Source organism: Chrysemys picta, chromosome 4 (assembly GCF_011386835.1).
Source record: "Chrysemys picta bellii isolate R12L10 chromosome 4, ASM1138683v2, whole genome shotgun sequence".
Classification (NCBI taxonomy): domain Eukaryota; kingdom Metazoa; phylum Chordata; order Testudines; family Emydidae; genus Chrysemys; species Chrysemys picta.
The window spans coordinates 47,115,595-47,140,084 of NC_088794.1; the positions used below are offsets into that span (position 1 = coordinate 47,115,595).

General features: G+C 41.4%; 1 protein-coding gene across 4 annotated transcripts in view; it reads left to right on the top strand.

Moving 5' to 3' along the window:
- ZNF143 (zinc finger protein 143) overlaps positions 1-24,490 on the top strand; it is a 64,743-nt gene that overhangs the window by 14,863 nt on the left and 25,390 nt on the right. For 2 of the 4 annotated variants that reach the window (XR_508191.4, XM_005291695.5), the window contains exons 3-10: positions 643-735; positions 1,315-1,398; positions 1,628-1,708; positions 6,142-6,338; positions 8,863-8,937; positions 12,533-12,652; positions 15,009-15,084; positions 17,568-17,693. Coding sequence is in view for 3 of the 4 variants with exons in the window: in XM_005291695.5 (XP_005291752.1) it covers positions 643-735; positions 1,315-1,398; positions 1,628-1,708; positions 6,142-6,338; positions 8,863-8,937; positions 12,533-12,652; positions 15,009-15,084; positions 17,568-17,693 (852 nt within the window). In the remaining variant the exon portion in view is untranslated. The remainder of the gene's footprint in view (positions 1-642; positions 736-1,314; positions 1,399-1,627; positions 1,709-6,141; positions 6,339-8,862; positions 8,938-12,532; positions 12,653-15,008; positions 15,085-17,567; positions 17,694-24,490) is intronic. The other 2 variants (XM_042858862.2, XM_042858863.2) reach the window with 2 other exon arrangements.

The window sequence follows — 24,490 nt, forward strand, 5'->3', positions numbered from 1 at the left end:
TAATCTGAAATTTGATTTAATTCTGAAATGAAATTATTGCTTAATTAAAATAACGATTGCGTTTGCAGTATAAAATTTGGTTCCAATCAAATTAAAATATAGCATTACGATTTTAGATCATTTTGTACATCATTTACATATAAATTGAATTACATAGACTCAGATTTACAGAAAGAATGGTGTTTTAGGACTGAAATTAACATGTTGATGCTTTTTGGGTCATGCTTAATATTTATAAAAGTATACAACTTTTTGCCTAATTACTATATTTTATTCAAAATGGTCTTGTATGTCTTAATGATTGATGGTGCACAGAACAATGATTAACATTACGTGCATGTAATACTGCCATTTCTCATGATTTTATTGTGAGTCTTTGATGTTAGGTGTTCTTCTTAAAGCCCCAGTTCTTAAGCCATTTTATTTTATGAGAATTTCAGCTTTTATTTAAAATAAAACATTTTAGTTCTCATGCTTATGGATAAAAACTTAACAATGTGACCTCAATGTATGCTAAAGGTTCAAAATCAAAAGGCTAATAAAAAGGTTTTAAGTCAATCTCATGATTTTTTTGGGGCTTGACTCACGATTTTAGAGCGTATGAAGTTGGCAATACTTTAAATAAACGTCTTTCCCCAATAGATGGTGACAATTTAGAAAACATGGAAGGTGTAAGTTTGCAGGCAGTTACGCTTGCTGATGGCTCCACTGCTTACATACAGCACAATTCTAAAGGTATGTGCCTGACTAAAAATCAGTAATTCTTCACTGTACATAAGAATGGCCGTACTGGGTCAGACCAAAGGTCCATCTAGCCCAGTATCCTGTCTTCCGACAGTGACTAATGCCAGGTGCTTCAGAGTATTCAGTGTATTCATTTGCTTGTTTGTATAGCACCCAGTGCAATGGGGATCTGATCCCAACTAGGGTCTTTGAGTGCTACTATAAATTAAATATTTACTTATGCTAGTACCAGTACAAAAACCAATACTAATTACAGAACAGGGAAGTCAACTGAAAAAGAGATGGCCTGTCTTTAAAGTTCGATACTAAATATTGACATCCTACATATTGAAAAGCCTGAAAAATTTAGTTTTCTAAACTTGGTGTGTTTGTAATAACAACACTTTGCCCTTTATTTAGTGTTTTTATCCCAGGATCTCAAAGCACTTTACATGTCCTAATACTGTGGTTAATACTTGTTAAACTGTATTTTTGTTCTATTAAATACTTTTATTCCAGAGAGTTTCAGTGGTATGGTTTAAAATGTGATGTGTCATATAGGATACTTTACATAAATATAATGTATTCCAGATGGTAAATTAATGGATGGCCAGGTGATTCAACTAGAAGATGGCTCTGCTGCCTATGTTCAACATGTATCCATGCCAAAAAGTAGTAAGTGTATTACATCCATGAATATGTTTTAAAATATTGACTGAATTGATATAATATGGTATTGTTAGAATCTATAAAACATTGTTACAATAGTTTCAGATGTCTAATACATATACTTTTATTTTATTGGATGTGGATCAAATACATTCATGATTGGTCGTGCCTAAAGTTATGCTTCTCTCTCTCTCTCTCTCTCTCTCTCTCTCTCCCCTTCCCCTCCCCCCAACAGGGGACAGTCTGCGCCTGGAAGATGGACAGGCAGTTCAGCTGGAAGATGGAACTACTGCATTTATTCATCATGCTTCAAAAGGTAAACTGCATTTTGAAGTGTGATTCATTATATTATGAAACATTTTAATTGTCATTTATCTTCTAGAGTACCACTTCTGACAATATGTTTAGATTATGACCATATTTACAAGTATTCTTATTGTAAATGACTTGGTGCATTAAAATAGGAACATCTAGATACAGCTGAGTTGAGCGTGGTTTGATTTCCCATTCAGAATGTAGTAGTGAATGGCTGGATCAGAAGATTGCTGGGCATTTCAGTGTGCTATCCTGGAATCTTAACAAAGAAACAGGCATGCTACTTCTAGAGAATTTAAACCCTTGTATTAATTTCAGGAAAGACTGGATCTGGAAATGAAAAAAGGAAACAGAAAAAAGCAGACATCACTTGAATTAGATTCTTGAGCTCTAGGGATATTTTAAATATTTGTGAGTGAGATTTGGTACTTTTTGGAAGACCTATCAGTGTAACACACAAAGAGCACCCATAATTGACAGTCAAGTATGCACATTTATTTTATTTTAAAATAAGCATTAGATTGGCCTTCAAAAGAAGGGAAAAATAAAGTAGTACTGGTGTACTTCACCAAAGGACTTGGACAATGTACAATTTTCCCTCTCCTTCATTATCACATTAGACGTCGTACCTTCCTGTATTAGTATACTTTCCAAATCTGACACAGGAGAGTGACTATTTCTAGACCTTATGGTTGTGAAGAAAAAAATACGGATTGAGTATAAACGGATGATTTGCTGGCTTCTTTAGTGTGCAGATGGCTGTGCCTCTGCTGTTGCTTATGGCTTTCCCAAGATACACCAGAGTTAAAATTTACCAGAGTCTTGCTAGTTTCACTTTGCTACTAAAAACTCTGAATCTATGGAAGTTAGTTATCTGTGTGATTTACATATAGTACATAGTATACAGTACTTTTATACCTTTAAATTGCTTTGTGGGTGTGACATTTTAACCCAGACCAATGAGTGGTTGTAACACAACCTGCCCTGCAACTCTGTGTGCTTTCAGTGCTATGCTCCTGTGGCTCACAGCCCTGACACCAATAGCCAGCCTTACAAGCATCCAGGTCACACCCTGGCTTCCACCACCCAGTTATTTTTGCAGTGACCCAAACACCCTCCCAGTCCCAAATTTACTCGAAAACCGTCTCCCTGTGTGATAATTTGCTGAGGCTCCCAGAATTGTGAGTCACTGTGTTACCCTTCTGAGCCTCAGCAAGTGAGAGTTTTGCTACTGCTAAGCTGTGTGACAATTCCCCTGCCACATCAGCTTGTCTGCTTTGCCAGCAAACTCCTCAGGACTCTGCCGGTCCAAACTTTGCCTTACGAGTAACAGTGAACCCCAACTCGTGAATTTCCCTGAGACATCTCCCTGCAGTGTCCAGCTCTCTTCTGGAACACTCACAGAAGTTAAGTTTGTTGCTGCTGCCAAGAGAGAATAAACAGCAGTTCATTAATTTCACCGCAGTTTGACAAACTCTCTTATTTCAGTCACAGCACAGAATTGATTTAAAGTAAAAGTCAAACAAGCTTATTAACCAAAAAGTCATAGGTTTAAGTGATATCAAGTATAAGGAATAAAGACAGAAATGGTTACAAACAAACAAAAGTAAAAATACACTTCAGAGACTGGTACTTGCTAAAGTTAACTTTTAATTCTTGCCTAAGCAGGATTGTCACCAATATTGAGTTCCCAGAGACCTCAACCCTCTTGGTTGAAGGACTCAAGATTCTGTGATTTCAAGAGCTCAGGCCCCTTGAATCCGCCAAGTGATGGACCGCTGTGGGGTTCTTTCCCCCTTTCCTTTTATAGTCCAGTAAACCTTTGAAATGTATTCTTTGGAAAGTAAGTCCTGCTGGGATTTAGACACGATGCTATCTTCCCAAATTTCATTGGCCCTTCTTCACAAAGCAGGAAGGCTTTCCAGGGGTGCAGTCTCCATCCCCCCTGCTGATTTGTAGGGAAATTGGGCTTCCGTTGTTTTTATTCCACACTGCTTAATTTACATTAGAGACAAGTAGGTAGCTGCCTTCCCTCCTGTCTGGGAGAAAACCTGTTTCTCCCTGTGTGTGATCACAGATTTTTTTAAAACATAAGAACAGTGAGTATCTTGTGACGGGTTAGGTCACAGAAACCCCCTTGGGACTGCCACATGATGTGCTGGGACTACCTCTGAGCCCATTTTCTCTGGCAGCTTGGGACTTCAGTACCTTACCTTGTTTGAGCCAGACACTCTTGCCTGCTGCAAACACAGATTCAGGTTTGAACCACGTCCCCCAACAGCTGCAGGCTTAACTGAAAACAGCTTAAGAATTGCTCCTGTCTCCAACACTCAGATACCCAGCTCCTAATGGGGTCCAAACCCCAAATAAATCTGTTTTACGCTGTATAAAGCTTATACAGGGTAAACTCATAAATTCTTCGCTCTCTATAATACTGATAGAGAGATATGCACAGCTATTTGCCCCCCCCCCCCGGTATTAATACTTACTCTGGGTTAATTAATAAGTAAAAAGTGATTTTATTAAAAACAAAAAGTAGGATTTAAGTGGTTCCAAGTAATAACAGACAAAACAAAGTGAATTACCAAGCAAAATAAAATAAAACAGCAAGTCTAAGCCTAATACAGTAAAAAACTAAATGCAAGTAAATCTCACCCTCAGAGATGTTCCAATAAGCCTCTTTTACAGACTAGCCTCCTTCTAGTCTGGGTTCAGCAAACACGCACACCCCTGTAGTTACTGTCCTTTGTTCCAGTTTCTTTCAGGTATCCTTTGGGGTTGAGCCAGCTGAAGACAAAATGGAGGGGTTTCCAGGGGTTTAAATAGACTTTCTCTTGTGGGTGCAAACCCCTTCTCCTCTCCTATGCAGAATCTGGAGTTTTGGAGTCACATGGGCAAGTCACACGTCCATGCATGACTCAGAACTTTACAGGCCGATGTCACGTTCCCAGGAAAGCTCAGATGTGGATTGGCGTCTCTCAAAGTTCATTGTTAGCTTAAGTGTTTCTTGATTGGGCACTTACTGAGAATAGTCTTTTCTCAAGAAGCTGACCAACTGCTTACTGAGGCTACTTAGAATCAAACATGAATATTGGCTATGTACTTAACTTTGAATGCAAAAATGATACATGCATGTAAATAGGATGAATATATAAGTAGATCATAACCTTTGCAGAGATATGTTACATGGCATATCTAGCATAAAACATATTCCAGTTAAGTCATATTTACACTCATATGCATATTTCTATAAAGCATTATAGGGTGCAACATCACATATCTATAATTCATTATATAGTGTTAATGCATACATTTTACATTGATATTAATCACTAGTGTGTCACAGGCTTTCATAAAACCTCTTACTCAATACATGTTTATAATACAGTAATATTGTATACAATCAGCTGATTCAATTGCTTATATTTGAGGTTCAGATCCCGCTGTCTTTATGGTTAAGAGGCTTTCTCCCACACTCGTTAATTTAATGGCTTTTTTTACTTTTTATATAAATGTGCCTTCATTGTCTCTGCCTGGCGACCAGGCTGGTCAGACAAGCAAATACACGTTCCTTTGTCTAAGGTAGACAGTGCTTATGCATTGGTTGCCAAACGCCTTTTAAGAACATAATTCTAACACATATTTATAACTCTTTACATCACACAAGAAGATTAATAATCAGTGAGTTATTAGTTTTCCAATGATGTATTACATGATGTTTGGGTATATATCATCACAGCAATTTTAGGTGTAGTGAGTATGTCAGGCCTAACAAGAGTTGCTGACACAGAGTAGTGAATCCCCAATGGGACTGTGTGTCACAATGACTTTGAGGGGAGTGACAGCACAGGTATTTTCACCCTGGTTGGAAGACTTACTTCTCAGGCTAGTAGATGTTGGGTTAATGTTTCAAGCCCTACATCTTTATATGAGCTTAATATTGAAATTAGTGTTGTGGTTGCTTATTAGTTTCCCACAGATTACTCATTTCTGTAAACAATGCCATATGCAAAGTGTTTAAACCTTTATGTAATTTTAAAGTAATGGCAAAACATTGCTTTAGCCGTTGAAAGGATGCTTGGGTTCTTAGTGTACAGGAAGCAGGTATACAAATCCTAAAACTGACAGTATCAACAATTAATTGATCACTAGAGAGTAGAAATTTCAAAGTGTATGGTGTAATACTTTGTAAGTAAGAGCTAGGCAAATTGTAATGCTGTTTATAAGTGGACAGAAATAGAAGTGTTTTGGGGTAAGTAATCATTTACAACAAATTCAACCTGTGGTATTGATAGCAATTTTCTAAACTATTGTATTCATCAGTAGCATTTTAATGTGTATTGATAATTTCACATATGTGATTCCTTTATATTGGAGAAATGCAGATTCTTATGTTCATTCCCTGGCTTAAGTGTTTTTAATATTATTTCTTAGACAGTTATGACCAGAGTGCATTACAGGCAGTCCAGCTGGAAGATGGAACCACTGCTTACATTCACCATACAGTTCAAATGCCACAGTCAGATACCATCTTAGCTATTCAAGCTGATGGCACAGTAGCAGGCCTTCATACAGGAGATGCTACAATTGATCCAGATACCATCAGTGCTTTGGAGCAGTATGCAGCCAAGGTACATTATAGTACATTTTATCTGTATGTAATTTCTTTAATATATAGCATCACAATACATTTTTACACAGAGATCTTATAAACTAAGATATATGATGAGAATTAATTAGAGGAATTATTCAGAAGCTTGGAAGATGGAAAAGATGAATTCCTAATAGACAAGGCCTCACAAATAAAAGATGTAATTTCAAACTGTGTCGAGTTGCAGGTAGGGATTATGAAGTTAAATACTGAAGGAGTAGAGTGAGATAGCAAATGTGTAAGTGGATAGAAAATCAGAGGGGTATAGTAGAAGCAAATATATGGAAAACCATAAGAGTGATTTTGAATAATTTAAAAGGTGGTTTGGAAACCAGTGAAGGTAATTGAGAGTAGGAACTCTCTGAAGTTTACAAAGCATTGGGTGTAGGAGGACTATAGAAAAAGGAATTGCAGTGGTTGAAACAAGAGATAAAGTAATGAGCTTGCTGTTGGAAGGGTTAGGGTAAGGATGAAGTCTGCTAAAGTTCCAGAGATGATGATAAGGCATCTTTACAGACAAGTGATTTATGGAATGGAAGAGACAGCATGAGATGCAGGACAATTCAGTTTTTCTGTCATTGAGGTTAAGTTAAGCAGAGTGATAACAGAGACGTGGAAGAGAGCAAAGAAGTGTATTTGTTACAAGAAATCAAGATGTAATCTGTCTTGGTCAGAGTCCAGGCAGGCGGTTTGATGGGAAATAGGACAACTGGAGAGTGAGCTGAAGTTGATACAGAGCTGGCTGTTGTCATCATAAGAGTTTTGTCCAACATTGAAGGTTCCAGTGAAATGTCCCTGACTATGTCATTATATGGGGAAATGGACCATCAATTTAACTATTTGTAGTAGAAAGGATGAGGGCAAGGCAAACAGCCTCCACCAGAAATGAAGGAAGAATAGATAGAAAGTAGGATTCCAGGCAAAAAGGGGAGTATTGGAGACACCGCCTTTTTACTCAAAGCACTCAAGAAGGATAGAGTATTAATGGTATTAAAAATGGTACTGATACCAAGCAGGATAAGAAGAATGAGGGATCCATTGTCAGTATCAGAAAGTAGACACTGACCCCATGAAGTAGTGCACACTGTAGAATGAACTGGTTGAAAGTCAGGCTGACTTGAGAGGTGATTGAACAGGTAAGAGAAGATTACTCTCTCCCCCCCCACCCCACCCCCAAAATTTGCTGATAGAAGGGGAGGGTCATGACAGGACAATAATTTGAAAGTGGGGAGGAGTAAAATGACTCTCTTCAGAAGAAGTGATGATGAGGTGAGTAGTGTTAGTGATCCTTTTTTGAGTGCAAAATGGAAAGATCCAGTGTATAGATTGATGATGGTGACATGATATGAGGCACTAAAGAAAGAGAGGTAACTAGACAGCTACTGAGTTTGGCAGGAGGTCCTTTGAAGAGATGCTGTTTAATCCTAAAAATGAAAAGCTGACATTTATGCACAGAAGCTGCAATGGAGCATAGCAGTTCAGAGATTCTGCTTAGATAAAACCTCACATTATGCAGAAAACTAAAACATGAGGGACAAACTAATTGTAGGAGCAGCAATTTTCTTATGTTTTCAGTCTTCCAGTGTCCCAGCTCCTGGATGATAACCTTTGGTACTTGTATTGCACTTGCAAAGAGACAGTAGAGCAAGACAACCTTAATTCTGGCATTTCCTAACTTTGAGTACAGCCTTAATGTTCTTTTAACATATTTTTGTGTGTGGGTGTGTAATATTAAATTATACTGGTAGTTTAACTGTTCTTAGAGTTTCTTTCTTAGAATGAAATCTATCCCAGACAGAGTTGTGTTTAGCACAGCTAAGCAGGGGCAAAGATCTGCACTGGTCCCCAAGGGTTGTAGCATTCCGGTCATGTACCGGCATGCTTCTGTGCCAGGAGCTTTGGGGATAATGTAGAAATGGTTATGGTGGATTCTCCCACATTGGAGGAATCCTTTGCTGTCTGGTTAAGCTGGCTTTACTGTCCATTTGTACCTTCGGAATAGCTCAAAGGGGCCATTGTAAGGGCATGATCTGGCTCTGTAGTTTTAAATATGCCATCATGTCCTCTTTACTAATAGTTTCAGGAACTCCATGCACATAACAATGCTGGAAATTGTTTGCTTATAAGAAAGATTTAGAACCAAATTCATCCCTAATTTAACTTCATTGAAGTCATTGGTGACAGAACTAGCTCTTGAAGTCACTGTAGTTAAATCAAGGACAAATTTGGTCCTTGCTCTCCCTCCTTATTTTAATACAACCTTAAGAAGTTCAGCACTTTGGTAGTTATACAAGGCTTTTGTTATAACATGGGTGACTTTAGTGGGATTTTACTTTTTTAAAGAGCTAATATACCGTATGGTAGCCATGTTTCAAGATGATGGAGTCACAGAGCTATGAATGAGTGTGCACCCTCAGAAGCTGAGTCCTTTCCCTTTTGCATTATTCACTGAAGAAAAGCATCTGGTAAATAATTTTAATTTTTTTCTTTCATATTATTTTCAGGTGTCTATTGATGGAAATGAAAGTGTTAGTAGCTCAGGAATGATAGGTGAAAATGAACAAGAGAAAAAAATGCAGGTATGTAATACTGTACAATATAATTGGATCCACTGGATTTTATTTTCTCTGTCTCTTCTATGCCCAACAGTCTTTACAGTGCAACTGTTCACCTTCCTCATAACAGCTGGAAGCACGCCAAATCATAGGTGCTGGAACTAGGGGTGCAGGGGGTACTGCAGCACGCCCTGGCTTGAAGTGGTTTCCATTATATACAGGGTTTACAGTTTTGTTCAATGGCTCTCAGCATCCCCACTATACAAATTGTTCCAGCACTCATGTGCCAAATATTTAGCTCTGAGCCAGGTCCTTGGGCTGCCTATCAGGAGTTCTCTGACTCCAAACCTGTGCAGATGACAGGCTCCATTTCTCCCTTTATAGAAGAATAATTCATGGGATTTAAAAAAATATTTACATTCAATCACCATCACCAGCTGCCACTCCACCAATGTATACAGTTTGGGGAGACAGTGCCCCCTCCAACTCTGCCCATGGCAGGCCACCTAGGTCTGTGTCACATCCCAGCTTTGGGCTGATCAGTTAGACTCTGAGCATGTGGGCAAGACCCACCAGCCAGACACCTGGGAAAGAATTCTCTATAGTAACTCAGAGCCCTTCCCATCTGGTGTCCCATCACCAGCCGCTGGAGATATTTGCTGCTAGCAGTTGCAGATCAGCTACATGCTATTGTAGGCAGTCTCATCATACTATAACCTCCATACATTTATCAAGCTCAGTTTTGAAGCCAGTTAGGTTTTTTTACCCCTTCTACTCGCCTTGGAAGGCTGATACTTCACTCCTCTAATGGTTAAAAACCTTCATCTAAATTCAAGCCTAAACTTACTGATGGTCAGTTTATATCCCTTGATTCTTGCATCAGCACTGACACTGAACTTAAATAACTCCCTGATATTTATCCCTCTAATGAATTTATAGAGAGCAATCATATCTTAGCCTTCTGTTGGTTAGGCTAAACAAGCCAAACTCTTTGAGTCTCCTCTCATGGGTAGGTTTTCCATTCCTTGGATCATCCTAGTAGCCCTTCTCTGCACCTGTTCCAGTTTGAATTAATCTTTCTTAAACATGGGGGACCAGAATTGCACATGGTATTCCAGATGAGGTCTCACCAGTGCCTTGCATAATGATACAAACACTTCCCTGTCTCTATTGGAAATACCTTGCCTGATGCATCTTTAGTTCAGATATTTTTAATAAGCAGTATCCATTGGTCCACACACATGCAGTTGTTCTTCTCTCTCTGAACTGAGGGTATAAGGGAACTGGCATCTCTCCAGTTCCTCATTACTGCCAGATGGCCTGAGTTGGAACCTTTGTCTAGTTTCTTCTTCAATTGTGTTAATCTGTAATTATATTTTAAATAGTTTTAATATTTAACTCTTTCAGTTTTAAGTACTAGTGTGGTTGGTTTGTTGTTTTTCACTGTCGGAATTAGGATTATGTCCAGACTCCTGGGGTTCAAAAATTAAGTTTTTTATCCCTGCTGCTTTTTAGTGAGCAACATACACCAACTCTGCTGTTGCTGCCTAGGTGAGGCTCACATCTCAGAGAAGTACAGGATTTGCTGCTCCTTCCCTCCCAGAACTCATGATGGTGAATAACTAAGACTTAGAAAACATCTGATGGAGAAAGCCATGAGACTCCAATTAGATCTGGGTTGGGGAGACCCCCTGTACATGAGCCTCAGTCAACAGGCAGTCCAGAAGCTCATGAGTCGAGGCTAAGACTTCCAAGACTAAGGAGAAGGCTTCTCATGAGAGTAAAGGAAACTCTTACAAGCATAGAGACAAACCTTCTTCTTCCAAGGATGCCCCCAAGAAAAGAGATCCTTTTCTGACTCCTTCAAGGTCAGAACAGTCCTCACACATGGGTCCTCTAGATTTTGCTAGAGTAAACCTCCTCAGCAGGAAAAAGTGACCAGAAAGAGTATGGATCCCTCAGTTGCGGCTTTTGTGGCTCACTGGCTTTTGACAGGCAGATCATACAAGGAGGTCCAGTTGCCAACCTAATTCCTCCTCTGTATACTACATTCCCTAGGAATTTTTACCAACCACAAAAAGTCCACTTTGACCACCCACAAGGTCCTAAAACTTCTTAGGAGCAATCTTAGACTCAATGACAGCAAACGTCTAGCTACCTGTTGAAAGATTCCATGCCATGGGCAATCTCATAAAACAGGTCACCCTCGGACTTCAGTTAGACTTGCCTTTTCTGCCTCAGCCACATGGCCTCATGTGCACACCTGATGCCATTTGCCAGGCTCCATCTCCATTATCTGCATACCTTGCTTCAGTCCATCTACTCACCAGAAAAAAATCAACATCAGTACCAATTAACAGTTCCATCCAAGGTTCTAGCCTCTCTTGTCCAGTGGACAAAGCCGGAGAAAGTTCAAGTGGGGACTCCTTTCCTCACACCTACACCTGAGGCGAGTATCATTATAGATACTTCCCTCTTACATGGGGGAGATCATATGAACAATCATACTGCACAAGGCAACTGGACCCCTCGGGAGTCCAGGTTGCATATCAGTTTATTGGAATTAACAGTGGTCTGTCAGGTCTGCAACACTTTCCTCCCACTCATTCATATCATGACATATCCAGATAATGTCAGAGAGTATGTTAACTGTCTTCTATATAAAAAAGCAGGGAGGAACAATATCCCTTCCTCTGTGTGTAGAGACAGTCAACCTCTGGAATTGATATATCAGACATCAAGTAACCCTTTCTGTGGCATAGTTACCAGTTGTGCAGAATTCCCTAGCACTGGGATCCTTGCTATTCTAGAATATCCACTTATCCTTAAGGCATCGGGTCTCTCTGTTAGCTCCTTTTGGGGTCATTTAGCAGCAATCAGTGCTTTTCATCTTCCTGTCAACTCATCCCACGACAAATAGATTCCTTAAGGGACTTCTTAGATCCTTCCCACGACTGGTGAAGCCAAGACCTTAATAGGATCTCAACCTCAGTCTTTCATCTCTCACCAGACCTCCTCCTGAACCTTTAGCCACATGGACTAAATTGTTTCTTATTTATTGAGCCCTGGTAGTATTCTCAGCCCCATATAAACCTAGAAAAAGACAGTTCCTGCCCTGCCCTGAATTGATAATCTAACCAAAACATAGATTGCACAGTCCAAATATGCAGGCATAGAGTAAGGTCTAAACTTCAAGCCAGAAATGCTTTTTAAAAAATTGTTTGTTTTTTAAGTCTATATTAATTATTTGAGGGGTTATTATTTAAAAGCCTCACAGAAGAAGTGTGTTTTAAGGAATGATTTGAATAAAGAGAAATAAAGTTGTTTGGTAGACCAGTCTGAGAGGAAATTCCAATTTCAGGAGCTGCATTGAAGAAGGCATGAAGACAAGAACGGGAGAAGGAAATGAATCTTACTGGACGTTAGGGAGAGTAGATTGGAAGGAAGGCAAGCTTCAGGAGGAGACTCAGCAAACACAATAACTGGCAGGGTGGACTGAGTCAAAAGACATCAACTAGGATTAACTCTTGTTATTTCTTATTTTTTAAATCTGATTTTTGTCTAATTGGTTATAAAAGTCTTAAATGACTTACATGTTGTCATATTTGTTTTATCCTAGATTGTCTTGCAAGGACATGGAACAAGAGTGACAGCTAAATCTCAGCCAAGTGGAGAGAAGGCTTTTCGCTGTGAATATGATGGCTGTGGAAAATTGTACACAACAGCTCACCATCTTAAGGTAATTGCAGAATGAGGGTCAGTAGATTGCAGGCATTCTTTGGTTACACAATTACATGGACAAAAGTAATGGAAACATACAAGAAGTCAGACATGAGCATTCTTTTATCTTACGAAATCTCCATCAGTAGGATGTTCTAGATGCCCCAGTTCCTCCAAACTGTCATGCTTAGTGTTCTGAGATGAGGCCCTTTATAGAAAGTTGAACAGGTAATGGACTTCAGAGTGGTAGCCGTGTTAGTCTTTATCAGCAAAAACAACGAGGAGTCCTTGTGGCACCTTAGAGACTAACAAATTTATTTGGGCATAAGCTTTTGTGGGCTAGAACCCACTTCATCAGTTGCATGGAGTGGAAAATACAGGAGCAGGTATAAATACATGAAAAGATGGGAGTTGCCTTACCAAGTGTGAGGTCAGTCTAATGAGACAATTCAATTAACAGTAGGATACCAAGTCCACGAAAGCTTATGCCCAAATAAATTTGTTAGTCTCTAAGGTGCCACAGGTAATGGACTGTTATCAGTGGGCCAGCAAAATACACCCCACACTTTGGGAAACGCTGCCAGAAAACATGAATTAAACAAATGCATCACAGCTGAGAACTGGAAAGACCAGCAGGAAAAAAGGTTGAACGTAAAGATTGTCAATCTTCTGATTGTCAAAGCAGGATGAATGCAGATGTGTAAGGTTCCTATATTGCAAGTATCAAAAAGTATGTCACTTATTTCATCAAGATAGCCACCATCAGCAGTAGCCTAGAGATGCTACAATTAGAATTTAATTTCCATGTTTATATATGATGGAAAGCTCTGCTCTATCATGTGAATTCCCATATTGCTGTATTGTGATGTTTAATTCTTTAGAGTGATCAAATATTCAAAGTTGAAAAGTTGGAACAGCTCTTGTTTCTCTACTCACTCCCTGGTTCCCTTTCTCAATCCTGTGCTTAGCTCTGGTACACGGAACATGTAGAGAAGTACAGATGCCAACTAGGTTAGTCACTTGCAGATGGGGGAGGGTGCAATCTTGCCAGTGATAGTGCAGTCTAGAATCAGTCTCTCGCTCCATGTGAATCTAATCCTGTGATGGAGTACTGGCTAGAAGTCTCATGCAGCAGGGGGAGGATCACTGGGAGGCCTCATAGGGATTGAGGGAAGATTAGAAAGTTGGCAACCCTAAACTCCAATCGCATAAAACCAAACACCCTTGCCCCACCCCTGCCCTGAAGCTCTGACTCTACCCCTTCCCCTAGGCCCCACCCCCCGCTCACTCCATCCTCCCTCCCTCCCTCCATCGCTCGCTCTCCCGCACCCTCACTAACTTTCACCGGGCTGGGGCCTGAGATTGGGGTATGGGAGGGGGTGTGGGCTCTGGGGTGGGGCCAGATATGAGGGTTTCAGGGTGCAGGAGGGGGCTCAGGGCTGGGGTAGCAGGTGCAGGAGGGGCTGCGGCTCCACCTGGGGCTGTGGGCTCTGGGGTGGGGCTGGGGATGAGGGGTTTGGGGCGCAGGAGGGGGCTCAGGGCGGGGCTCAGGGCTGGGGTAGGGGGTTAGGGTGCAGGCTCTGGGAGGGAGTTCGGGTGTGAGAGGGGGCTCAGGAGGTTGGGGTGCAGGAGGGGGTATGGGGTGCGGGCTCTGGGAGGGAATTAGGGTGCGGGAGTAGGTTCTGACCTGGGGCAGGGGGTTGGGGTACAGGCGGGTGTGAGGCTGTAGCTAGGTTGCGTGGCCAATGGGAGCTGCAGAGCCGGTGCTTGGGATGGGGGCAGCGCACAGAGCCCCTGTGGCTGACCCTGCGCCTAGGAGCCAGACATGTCAGCTGCTTCCAGGAGACACGCAGAGTCAGGGCATTCAGGGAGCCTGCCTTAGTCCCACTGTGCCGCTGAACGGACTTTTAATGGCCTGGTCAGTGGTGCTGACCGGAGCCACCAGGGTCCCGTTTCAACCAGGCATTCCAGTCGAAAAGCGGATGCCTAGCAACCCTATTGGGGTGGAGTGTATCCCTTGAGACACACATGCACACAGCCAGACTACTGTCAATATTGCCAGTTCAGCTGTTTAGTTACCCCTTCAGTTGGCTATTCTGCATGTTTACAAAAATAGGACAAATCACCTGTTTCAATAAAAGTGATCAGGGCATCAAGTCAGATCCTGAAAACAGAGACATTACTACTTTTCCAGAACACATCATTATCCTATTTTTAAAAAACCTTTATTACTGTTTAAAAAAAGAACACTTCTTAAGCAGTTACTTCTAAGAAGAGAGACTAAACATGTAATTTTTGACAATGAAATAGTTTTTATATTCAAGAAAGCAAACAAAATACTGTATTATATCAATGTGGTGGATGTCTTTTAACAGGTGCATGAAAGGTCACACACAGGAGATCGACCATATCAATGTGAACATCCTGGTTGCGGCAAAGCATTTGCAACAGGTAATGTTTTGTGGGAGTGTGTTCTCCTGTTTGCTAGGGCCTGTCTGTCTCCTTATAAGCAGTTGCTGTTTCAAAACAATCTTTTCTTGGTTTTTGAACATGATTTTAATACATAGAAACAAAGAGATGGGGTTAAAAATACCCTGAAACATGAAAGATTAAGAAGATTGCATGAAGAACTCCTTCCATTGTAATATAGAAAGCCTGTAGGCATACTAATATAAGCAATACTCGGCTGAAAGGCCAACACAGAAACAACTGCACTTCAGTGACTTCACATAAATTTAGTTGCACTGTGTTTGTAAAGCAATTTTAAAATTATAGTACAAGGGTGGCCAAATTTACTGACCCTCTGAACCACAAATAACAATCTTCAGAAGTTTGAGAGCTGGGGCGCACCTGCCAGAACTCAGAGCTTCAGCCCCGTGAGAAGAATCTGTTGGGGCTCAGGGCGTTAGCTTTGAGGGGAAGGGGGTTTCAAGCCTTCAGCCCCATGGGAGGTGCCTCCCATTCTTTGGGGCTGAAGTCCTGCTCCTGCTGAAGCCCTGGCAGGTGTTCCCCGTGGGGCTGAAGCCCTGAGATCCCCCTCCCCGCTGGGCAGAAGCCAGAGGTGATGCATGGGGAGGGCATGTGGGGTCACGTTCCCCCCCATTTCCCTGCCAAATTTTTGCTAGGGTTTGCTGACCCTACTCGGTCTCATAGTGTCGCCGGGCCTCCTCCCTGCATGGCAGCTGCTGGAGCTGGCAAATTGAGAGCTGTGACCATGGGGAGAAGCAGCAGCAAACAGCTAGGAACTACAGGGAGTGCCACTGCTTTTGCTGCTGCCTATCCCTGCAGATCCCAGCTGTTTGCAGCTGCCTCTCCATGCAGAGCTAACACCTGGGAGCTGCAGGGAGGGGCCGCTGAGGGTAAGAGGGGGGGATGTATCTGGGGGTTGTGACTCAAGCGTTTGGAGAGGCTGAACCTTTACATTTTGTCCCCCCACTATCAGCAGCCACCTGTCATCTCTGGCAGAAGCCCCTCACCCCACTGCAGGGCAGAAGCCCTGAACTCTCCCTGGCAGTCTGGTAGGTGGAGAATGGGGGGAGCTCTGCGAGCCACACTTTAGCTATGCAAGAGCTGCATGTGGCCTGCGAGCCGCAGCTTGGCCATCCCTGCTGTATACCATTGCAACAGACAGAAGGACAAATATATTACCTTTTTTCCTATTAATGTCTAAGTGTATTTTAGGTCAGTTATTGTACCAGTTGAGCCTGGCAAACCCTGCAAATGTTTAAATGCATCTTCGAGGATTAAATGACCTGGATTAAATAGTAGTAGCTTTTCTGAGTTGGATTCTGAGGCTGTATTTGTGTTGTAGAAGTAAGAAAGAACACAAGTTAGAGGATTGGCTAACTTGGTAGACTCACTTCATGTTTTCAAATAGTGTTTTTTAATCAAAACTTCAACTGTAATGGAGATATAATGGCAGCACATTGTAAAGTTAAATCAGGAACCACATTCTGAGAATCCATGGCCTTTGCTTAGTAGAAATGTGTATATCACTATGGGGCCAGGGAAGATGCATGTTAGTCTGTCTTCAGCAACTCTTTCTGGGTTCTTTGGTTCCACATTTTTCTAGGGGACTAGAGATAGGATGCTCTCAGTGGAAGGTCCTCTGCTCAGAAACTAGCCCCCACCTTGTCACTTCAGCAAAATCCCCATTGTGTTGTCCCTTCAGGGCACAGTGCAAGGCAGTCTATTTAGGGCCTAATCCAAAAACCATTGAAGAGAATGGGAGTCTTCCCACTGAGTTCAGTGGCCTCTGGATTAGGCCCTTAAAAGTCTCAGTATTGTTATTTATCACAGGATTATTGCTCTAGATATTTGTCTTGGAAGGGGAGATTGTCTGTGGTTATTGCATAATGTGTTTCTAAAAAATGAAATAGCATCCGGAGGCTTGACTGATGGGTGCAATTTTATAACTCAGAATAGTCGTTTGTAAAATAAGAAGCCAATAAATAAATGGGAGCCACGTGCCAGTTGTGTCTGAATTCAGTGGGAGCAGGATTGGACTCTGTCTGAAACTATTATGATGGGAGTAGCTGCTAAGAGAGAAAGCACAGATTGTTCTGGACTTTTTTACAGAAGTTTGAGCAAAGGTTTGACCACTTTGGTATAATCACCAGAATTTGTCCCGTTGTGAGGAAAAGGAGAAAATTTTGAAAAAAGTACACTTTTTCTTAAATAAATGCAAGCAGTGCTTTGTTGATCTGGTTATGTGACCAATGATGTGTTTGGAGAGTGAGATGAATAGAAGCACTGATTTTTTGTTACTAATTGATCAGAGGATTTCATAACTGGACTGGTTAGCACAGCTTTTGTGACCAGATACATTCTGAATATTAGATATATTTCTATTGCAGTATTGTAACAACTAAGATTTTGTTTGCCTTCTCTCCCCCCTCTCCCCCCACCTTTCGACTTTGAAAATTGTCTTCAAGGTTATGGATTAAAAAGCCATGTCCGAACCCATACTGGAGAGAAGCCCTATCGGTGTACGGAGGAGAACTGCACCAAGTCATTCAAGACTTCTGGGGACCTGCAGAAACATATCAGAACCCACACAGGTACAAGGAGTCTTTACAACGGTAGCGCTCTCTCTCGCTCTCTCTCGCGCTCGCTCTCTCTCTCTCTCTGCTTTCTTGGTTCTTTGTTTTAAATTAAAATCTATTTAGATAGACACACTATAGAAGGAATTTAACTCTTTGCTTGTTGAGTGACTTGTACTTGTGAAATCAGAATAAGTATACTCTGCCTTAGCGCACAACTGCTCTCAAAAGTCCCCTTTGAAGCCTACTTGACAAAACAGTGTTTTAGCATTGCAAACACTGTTGCAAGTCCTTAGCACTATAATAATGCTCCTCATCTCAACATACAATTTTTTTTGGAACAGTGCATAGGCCTTCACACTGCTATTGCAGTTGCACTATCTTTGAACCAGGTGTATCACCATTGCATCTTACACTGACTGAGTCAGTCTGCACCTTTGCAGTGCCACTGTGGATAAAAAGTACTAGAATTGCAGCTGCAGCAGAGCAATTACTCCTCCCAGTGCCAACTCTAAGTGCTGCTACTCATCCTCCAGTGACAGTTTTGTCATTTCAGAGCTAGCTGTCAAATATCTTGCCTACCAGCTGTGTGCAGGACCAAGAACTGTGGTACTCAGCTTGTCTTGGCTCTTCCTGTTTCCCCAACACCCTCAGAGCAGCAGGGAAGGACACAAAAAGATCATGCAAAAAACCAAAAAAACAGTTTTATTAAAACTTTTCAGTTGTGTAAAAAATAAAATCTTTTGGTGTGTCCCATACAGAGGTGGATCACTTGAAAAATAAAAAGAACAAAAATCCCTTATTAGCAGCAGCTATATGCATGGAAGCCCTGTATGCACACACCATCCACTTACTATAATAGTTGTTGTATTGACAGTCTGTACATCTATGGAATGTCACCTTCACTCCTGAGATCTGAAAAAGGGACATAAATTTAAAAATACACAGCCAGGATTACCACCTAACGCCTACTCAATCTCTAATGCCACTAAATACCTCAGGATAGTGCTCCAGCTCCTCCTTGTTCTTCCTCCCCCAACCAAATACCCTTGAAGAGAGAGAGAGGAGTGGTCCCCCAATTTATTAGATGGGGTGGAATAGCGGGGAGCTTGTTGGACCACATGGAGGACGTTCTTCCTCCAGACCCTGGCCTTGACCTCCCACATCTTTGGATTTTAGAGGTTAAAAAAAGAGAGAGGGAAGGAAACCCTTAGTTGTACTTCAGATCCAGAAAAGAGAATCAAAACCACGGGCAAACAACAATTCTAAAAACTATTGAAAGAATAAAATCATTCCATCTTCCTGAGCTTCCAGATCCAAAGTCAATCTGCCAGTGGGCCAGGGGACACTTGTGATTCTTCACAATGATATCTGTGTGAGGGCATACCAGTGTTCATCACCTTCTCCTCCCAGCTCATATGCAGATCTTTGTTGAGAACTGAATCATATTAATGCAGTCATTACACAGTGCAGACAAATACATATTTAGATATCATAGATTAGTGTTCTCTAAATTTTTCATAGGATGGACCTCATCTTAAATAGAAAAATTGTCCGGTGGACTGCCCCTCCTCTCATTTTTGCAATCACATATATTTGACAATTACAGCATTTGCTTACATAGAAAAGTCATATTAGTAAAGAATGTTATGTATTTTAATGCAATTTAGCATCTGCAACTAAGGAGTTGAGCCAGCACCATGTAACCAACCAGTTCTTCACAGACCACCAGCAAGTCTTTCACAGTCCATCGATGGTCCATGGATGGTTTGGGAACCTCTGCCACAGACATTGGATGCTTTGCCAGGAATTATGAATATATGCAACAGTACACAGGCTCAGCAGTAGTTGCAGTGAGTTCTGTTTGTGGATAAACAGAGTGATGCAGGCAAAACAGGATGACTAATGTGGATGCACTGAACCAGTGCAAGTTGCACAGTGCAGTTCTCTTCTGTAGACAATGCCAGAGTCCCTCAACCCTGATTGGCATTACGAACTAAAGCTGATATTGATCAATGCAAGATCTGCTGGTAACAACAAAAAACACATGCCCTCATCAGTGATGAGGCACCTGACATAGTCTGCATCACCAAAACCGGGAAGGATGACTCCACAAGCCCTGGGTTGGTGCACTTCATTCCCCCAGGTTTCTCCATATATCACAGACCTAGATAGCACAAGAAGGCAGGTAGTACTGCATTCATCTTTTCTGCAAACCTGAAATGCAAGAGATGTGCCTCAGGTAAGACCACTTCATTTGAACTTATTCATCTCACAGTAGAAACCAGAGCCAAAGCTAACGTAGATTTTATGCTCACTTACAGACCACCGCAGACTAAAGGGTTCACAAGAGAGTTCACTGATACTTTGCCAGAGATGATGGAGAGATGCTCCAGACTTGTCATCCTGGGAGATTTCAACAAGGCCACTGATACCAAAGCCCAGAAACTCATCTCCTCACTTCCCTCCTGAAGGTGTTCACAGGTCATTTCTGGTTCCATTCATAAATCCAGTCACATCCTGGACCTGACCTTCAGGCTTTATGTCAGGATAGAGAACATCACAACCTAGCCACTATTTTGGACTGATCGTTGTATCATTAGGGCAGTGGTTTCAGACTTTCCATTGCCCACACAACAAGAAAGACTAGTGACCCTGATTCAACCATGGAGACTCATGGACTCCAACAAATTTCATAACCTTCTAAAGGACAACAGTACCCCACCTGCAGAATGAGGTGTTGAGGACCTGGTGAGTCATTGCCATTCCACAGTGGTCTCAGCCACTGCTGTGCTGACCCTCAGTTGATCCCCTTCTCCCCATCACCCATACAGATCTTGGTTTTCTGACACTCTCTGTTCTGGATGAAGGGAGAAGGGGTGGAAACTTGAGTGCTGATAGTGGAAAACAAAGGCTGATTCAGATAGCATGAAAAAAAAATTCCTCAAAGCCTGTACTGTGGCTGTTACAGGCCAAGACCTCTGTTGAAGCTGCTAAATCTCACCCCAAAGAGCTATCCATTGTGGTAAACCTCTTCATCAGTCCTGAATGCCAACCTGCAACAGAGCCAAGCACCAAACACTGCAAAGAGTGCCACTTCGCTGAAAAGATCATGGACGTTTTGAGAAGCCGTCTCAAATAGCATGGATCTGCTCCATCTCCATTCACCAACCAACATCCCATGTGCATTTCCAGAGTTCAGTACATTCACTGAAGAAGTTTTGTATACCCTAAAGGAGACTCGACACAAGACTTGTGACTCCGACCCATACCCTTTTTGCTTGTGAAAGAGAGTTGTGAACAACTGGTGCCACTCCTGACTGAAATAGCAAATGCCTCATTTAGAGAAGGAATCTTGCTCCTTCAAACACCCAATAGTTTGACTAACAACTGAAGAAATCCACCCTGGATACTTAAGTCCTAGTCAGTTACCATCCTGCATCAAACCTCCCATTCTTAATCAAGTTCAGAGAAGAGCTAGCAAAAGGCTGACCATGCTCATCTAACTGACCCTAACATTCTGACCCAGCACAGTCTGTATTCAGGGCAGGACACAGAACCAAAACTGCTTTATCGGCACTGATGGATGATCTCATCCTTTCAATGGATAGGCATCCATTCTCATCCTGCTGGACCTCTCTGCAGTATTTGACACTGTTGACCATGAGATTCTGCTGTCTCGCCTGAGAGGGGTGACATGAGTCCAGGATAAGGCACTAAAATGGCTTGAGTCCTCCCTGGAAGGATGTTCATGAAGCTGAACCTGAGCAAGACAGAGGTGATGCCAGTGGGCAGAGGGGAGTATTTTGAAGAGCTAATAACCATGGTGTAGTCTTCATGGGTTGAAGATGCACATCCACAATTGATCAGTTTAGTCTGTAGTGTAGGAGTACTCTTTGATCCCTCACTGGTGCTGAATTCTGACATAGCAGCATCCAAGAGTAATGCTTTCTACCATCTCCGTCTGGCTAGGAAACTTCATCCCATCCTGGCCAACTAAGACCTAGCCTCAGTTATTCATGCTTTCCCCTCTCGTCTGGAGTTCAGCAATGCAATATATCTGGGCTTGAACCTTCAGCACTTAGAAAACTCCAGTTAGTACCGAATGCTATAGCGCATCTCCTCAAAATCACAGGCTACCTGGAACATCTCAGACCTGTCATTGACTCTCTATATTGGCTTCATATAAAATCTTGAATCAAGTTCAAGGTCTTCAAAGCATTCCATGGTCTGGGTCCAGATTACCCAAAAGATCTCCTAAAGCTCTGGGATGAAGACCATGATGGACAACTCTGCTCCTCTGGCCCAGTGGAACTCTCAACAGTAAGAGTAAAGCTCGTCTGTGCGTGAGATTGAATTTTCTCCCAGGGTGATCCAAGACTGGAATGAACTCCCCCAGAAACTAAGGAAGATCACAAATCTCACCAATCTACTCCAATTCCAAGGCACATTTCTTTGACTTTGCCTTCTCTAATATAAACACGTAGCACCAGGTATATTTTTATTAAAAATAAATGAAGACACACATTATCTAAACAGGGCACTTCACTGCAAGTGCTTCTCCCTCTGGAGAGAGGATGAGAGAACAAACAACATGTGACAGATGTGTAGCCATGTGGCTTAATGCACTACTGAAAGGTGTTCTGATACTACGGTGATGAGTGCTGTATAAAAACCTATATAGAAAGGAAACCCTCCCTATAAATACTGAGCCTTTTCTTTTCCTTCTCCCTGATGAGACTCATAGACTTTAATGTCAAGAGGGACCATTGTGATAATCTATTCTGACCTCTGCACATCACAGACCACAGAACCTCACCCACCAACTGCTGTAATATACCCATAACCTCTGTCTGAGTTACTGAAGTCTTACTGCAACTCGCTCCCCAAACTACCTCAACCTGATTCTCCCTCTTCCTCATTGCCAGTTCTCCCCCAGGCCCACTGATTGCTGCCAGACTGGTTTCTCCACTTACACAGGGGTCTTCCCTGACCTCCCTGGTCTGGTTGAAAACTAGTAGTTGCGAGATGATCAGCTGGAAGGGCATATCTCCAGGAATTAATAATGGTTTCTGGTAGTGGGGAGGAGAGCAGGTCTTGTTCTTGAAAACAGTTCTGACCTGCTTTAACAGTTTCTGTTACTGTAACCCTCTTTAAACTAGACTAAGGTAGACTAGCTAACCCAGCAAACCCTGCAGTCTGCCTTTGAAATAGCCATCTTCCAGCCACCTGGAAACGGGTCTGTTTTCTAACAGTTAAATTAGAAACACAAAGGGCTGGATTCACAAACAGGTTATGTGACATTCCTGCAGGCATTCTTTACACTTGCACTAAAAAAAACTCACTTTAAGAAAACACTGTTGCTGGGCAGGTCTGGCTCCAACTCTGCTCTTTTCTACCTGTAATTTGATGTGCAATGTTCAAGGAAGAATTGTAGAAACCATGGCAACACTACATTGCGACATGCACATTTAAAACACACACATACATCCTTTTGACAGGAAACTGACAAACTTTTCTAGAACTGTTGCTTTAAAGAATTACTTACAGTTTCCTCTGCCAAAGAGCTACTTGCTCTGAAGTTTCCTGGGAGTTAACGTCTGTGTCAGGGCTTTTTTTTATTTCTGTCTTACAATAATGATCCCTGCCCCTCCCTTCCCCCCCGCCCCCCCCCAAAAAACCTTCCTCAGCATGTGGGGAGGCTACCAATATAAATAATTTATTACATGATTTAAAAAAAAATCAATGTGGCCAATTCAGTCAAGGTGGAAGTGGCCTATTTTCAATAGTTGACAAGAAGGGGTGAATTAGCACTGACTCCCTCCCCCCCCCACACTTGGTAAGGCAACTCCCATCTTTTCATGTGCTGTAATATATATACTGCCTACTGTATTTTTCACTCCATGCATCGGATGAAGTGGGTTTTAGCCCACGAAAGCTTATGCCCAGATAAATTTGTTAGTCTCTAAGGTGCCACAAGGACTCCTTGTTGTTTTTTGCTTATACAGACTAACATGGCTACCCCTCTGAAACCTATTCTAAGGTGCCGTGTTTAAAGTTCTATTACACAAAATAGATTTGTTTAAAAAAAAATAAAAATAAAGGCAGCCATGTCTGTAATGAATTTGCTTTGGTATTTTGAAGAAATAAACTAAAATGTCAGGGATATTTATCTTTAGAAAGTTGTTTCTGCCCATGCAGAGTAATCGTTTTTATTAAAGAGTTTTGACTATGAAAAAGTTTTAAATTAAAAAAAATCCAATTATATGCTAAATCACTAAAACATTTTTGACACTTTGTCAATTTCAGCTTATAAATGTACAAATTGTATAATATGCTTATATTTGATAATGTGTTTTTTTAATAGTTTAAATGCATATTTATATATTAAAGAGCTTTGAATGGGTAGGCGTCCTTAAAAACTATTGAATAAATAATACACATTTGTAATACCTTTAATCTAAATATTTACACAGTTTGAGAATTTTGCTGAAAGGCTATATGATTTTCTCAGTTTCAGCTAAGTATTTAGTAACAATGATTCAGCTAGTCTCAGCAGAAGATTTGTTAATTCAATATGTTCCTGATATTTGTGTTCAAGCCACAGAATGTATTTCCATAAAATACTTTTTCCCAATATGATCATGAGCTGTGAAAGAGACTCCATGTGTTGTAAGGGCCAACGATTCTAAATATTTATTATTCTAAATCTATCACTTTGATGCTGGTTGCAAAATGGAGAAGGATTATAGGCAGAGCAATTTTAAGAAAATACTAACAAATTTTGGGCCCATGTGACTCCTAGTGATCATTTG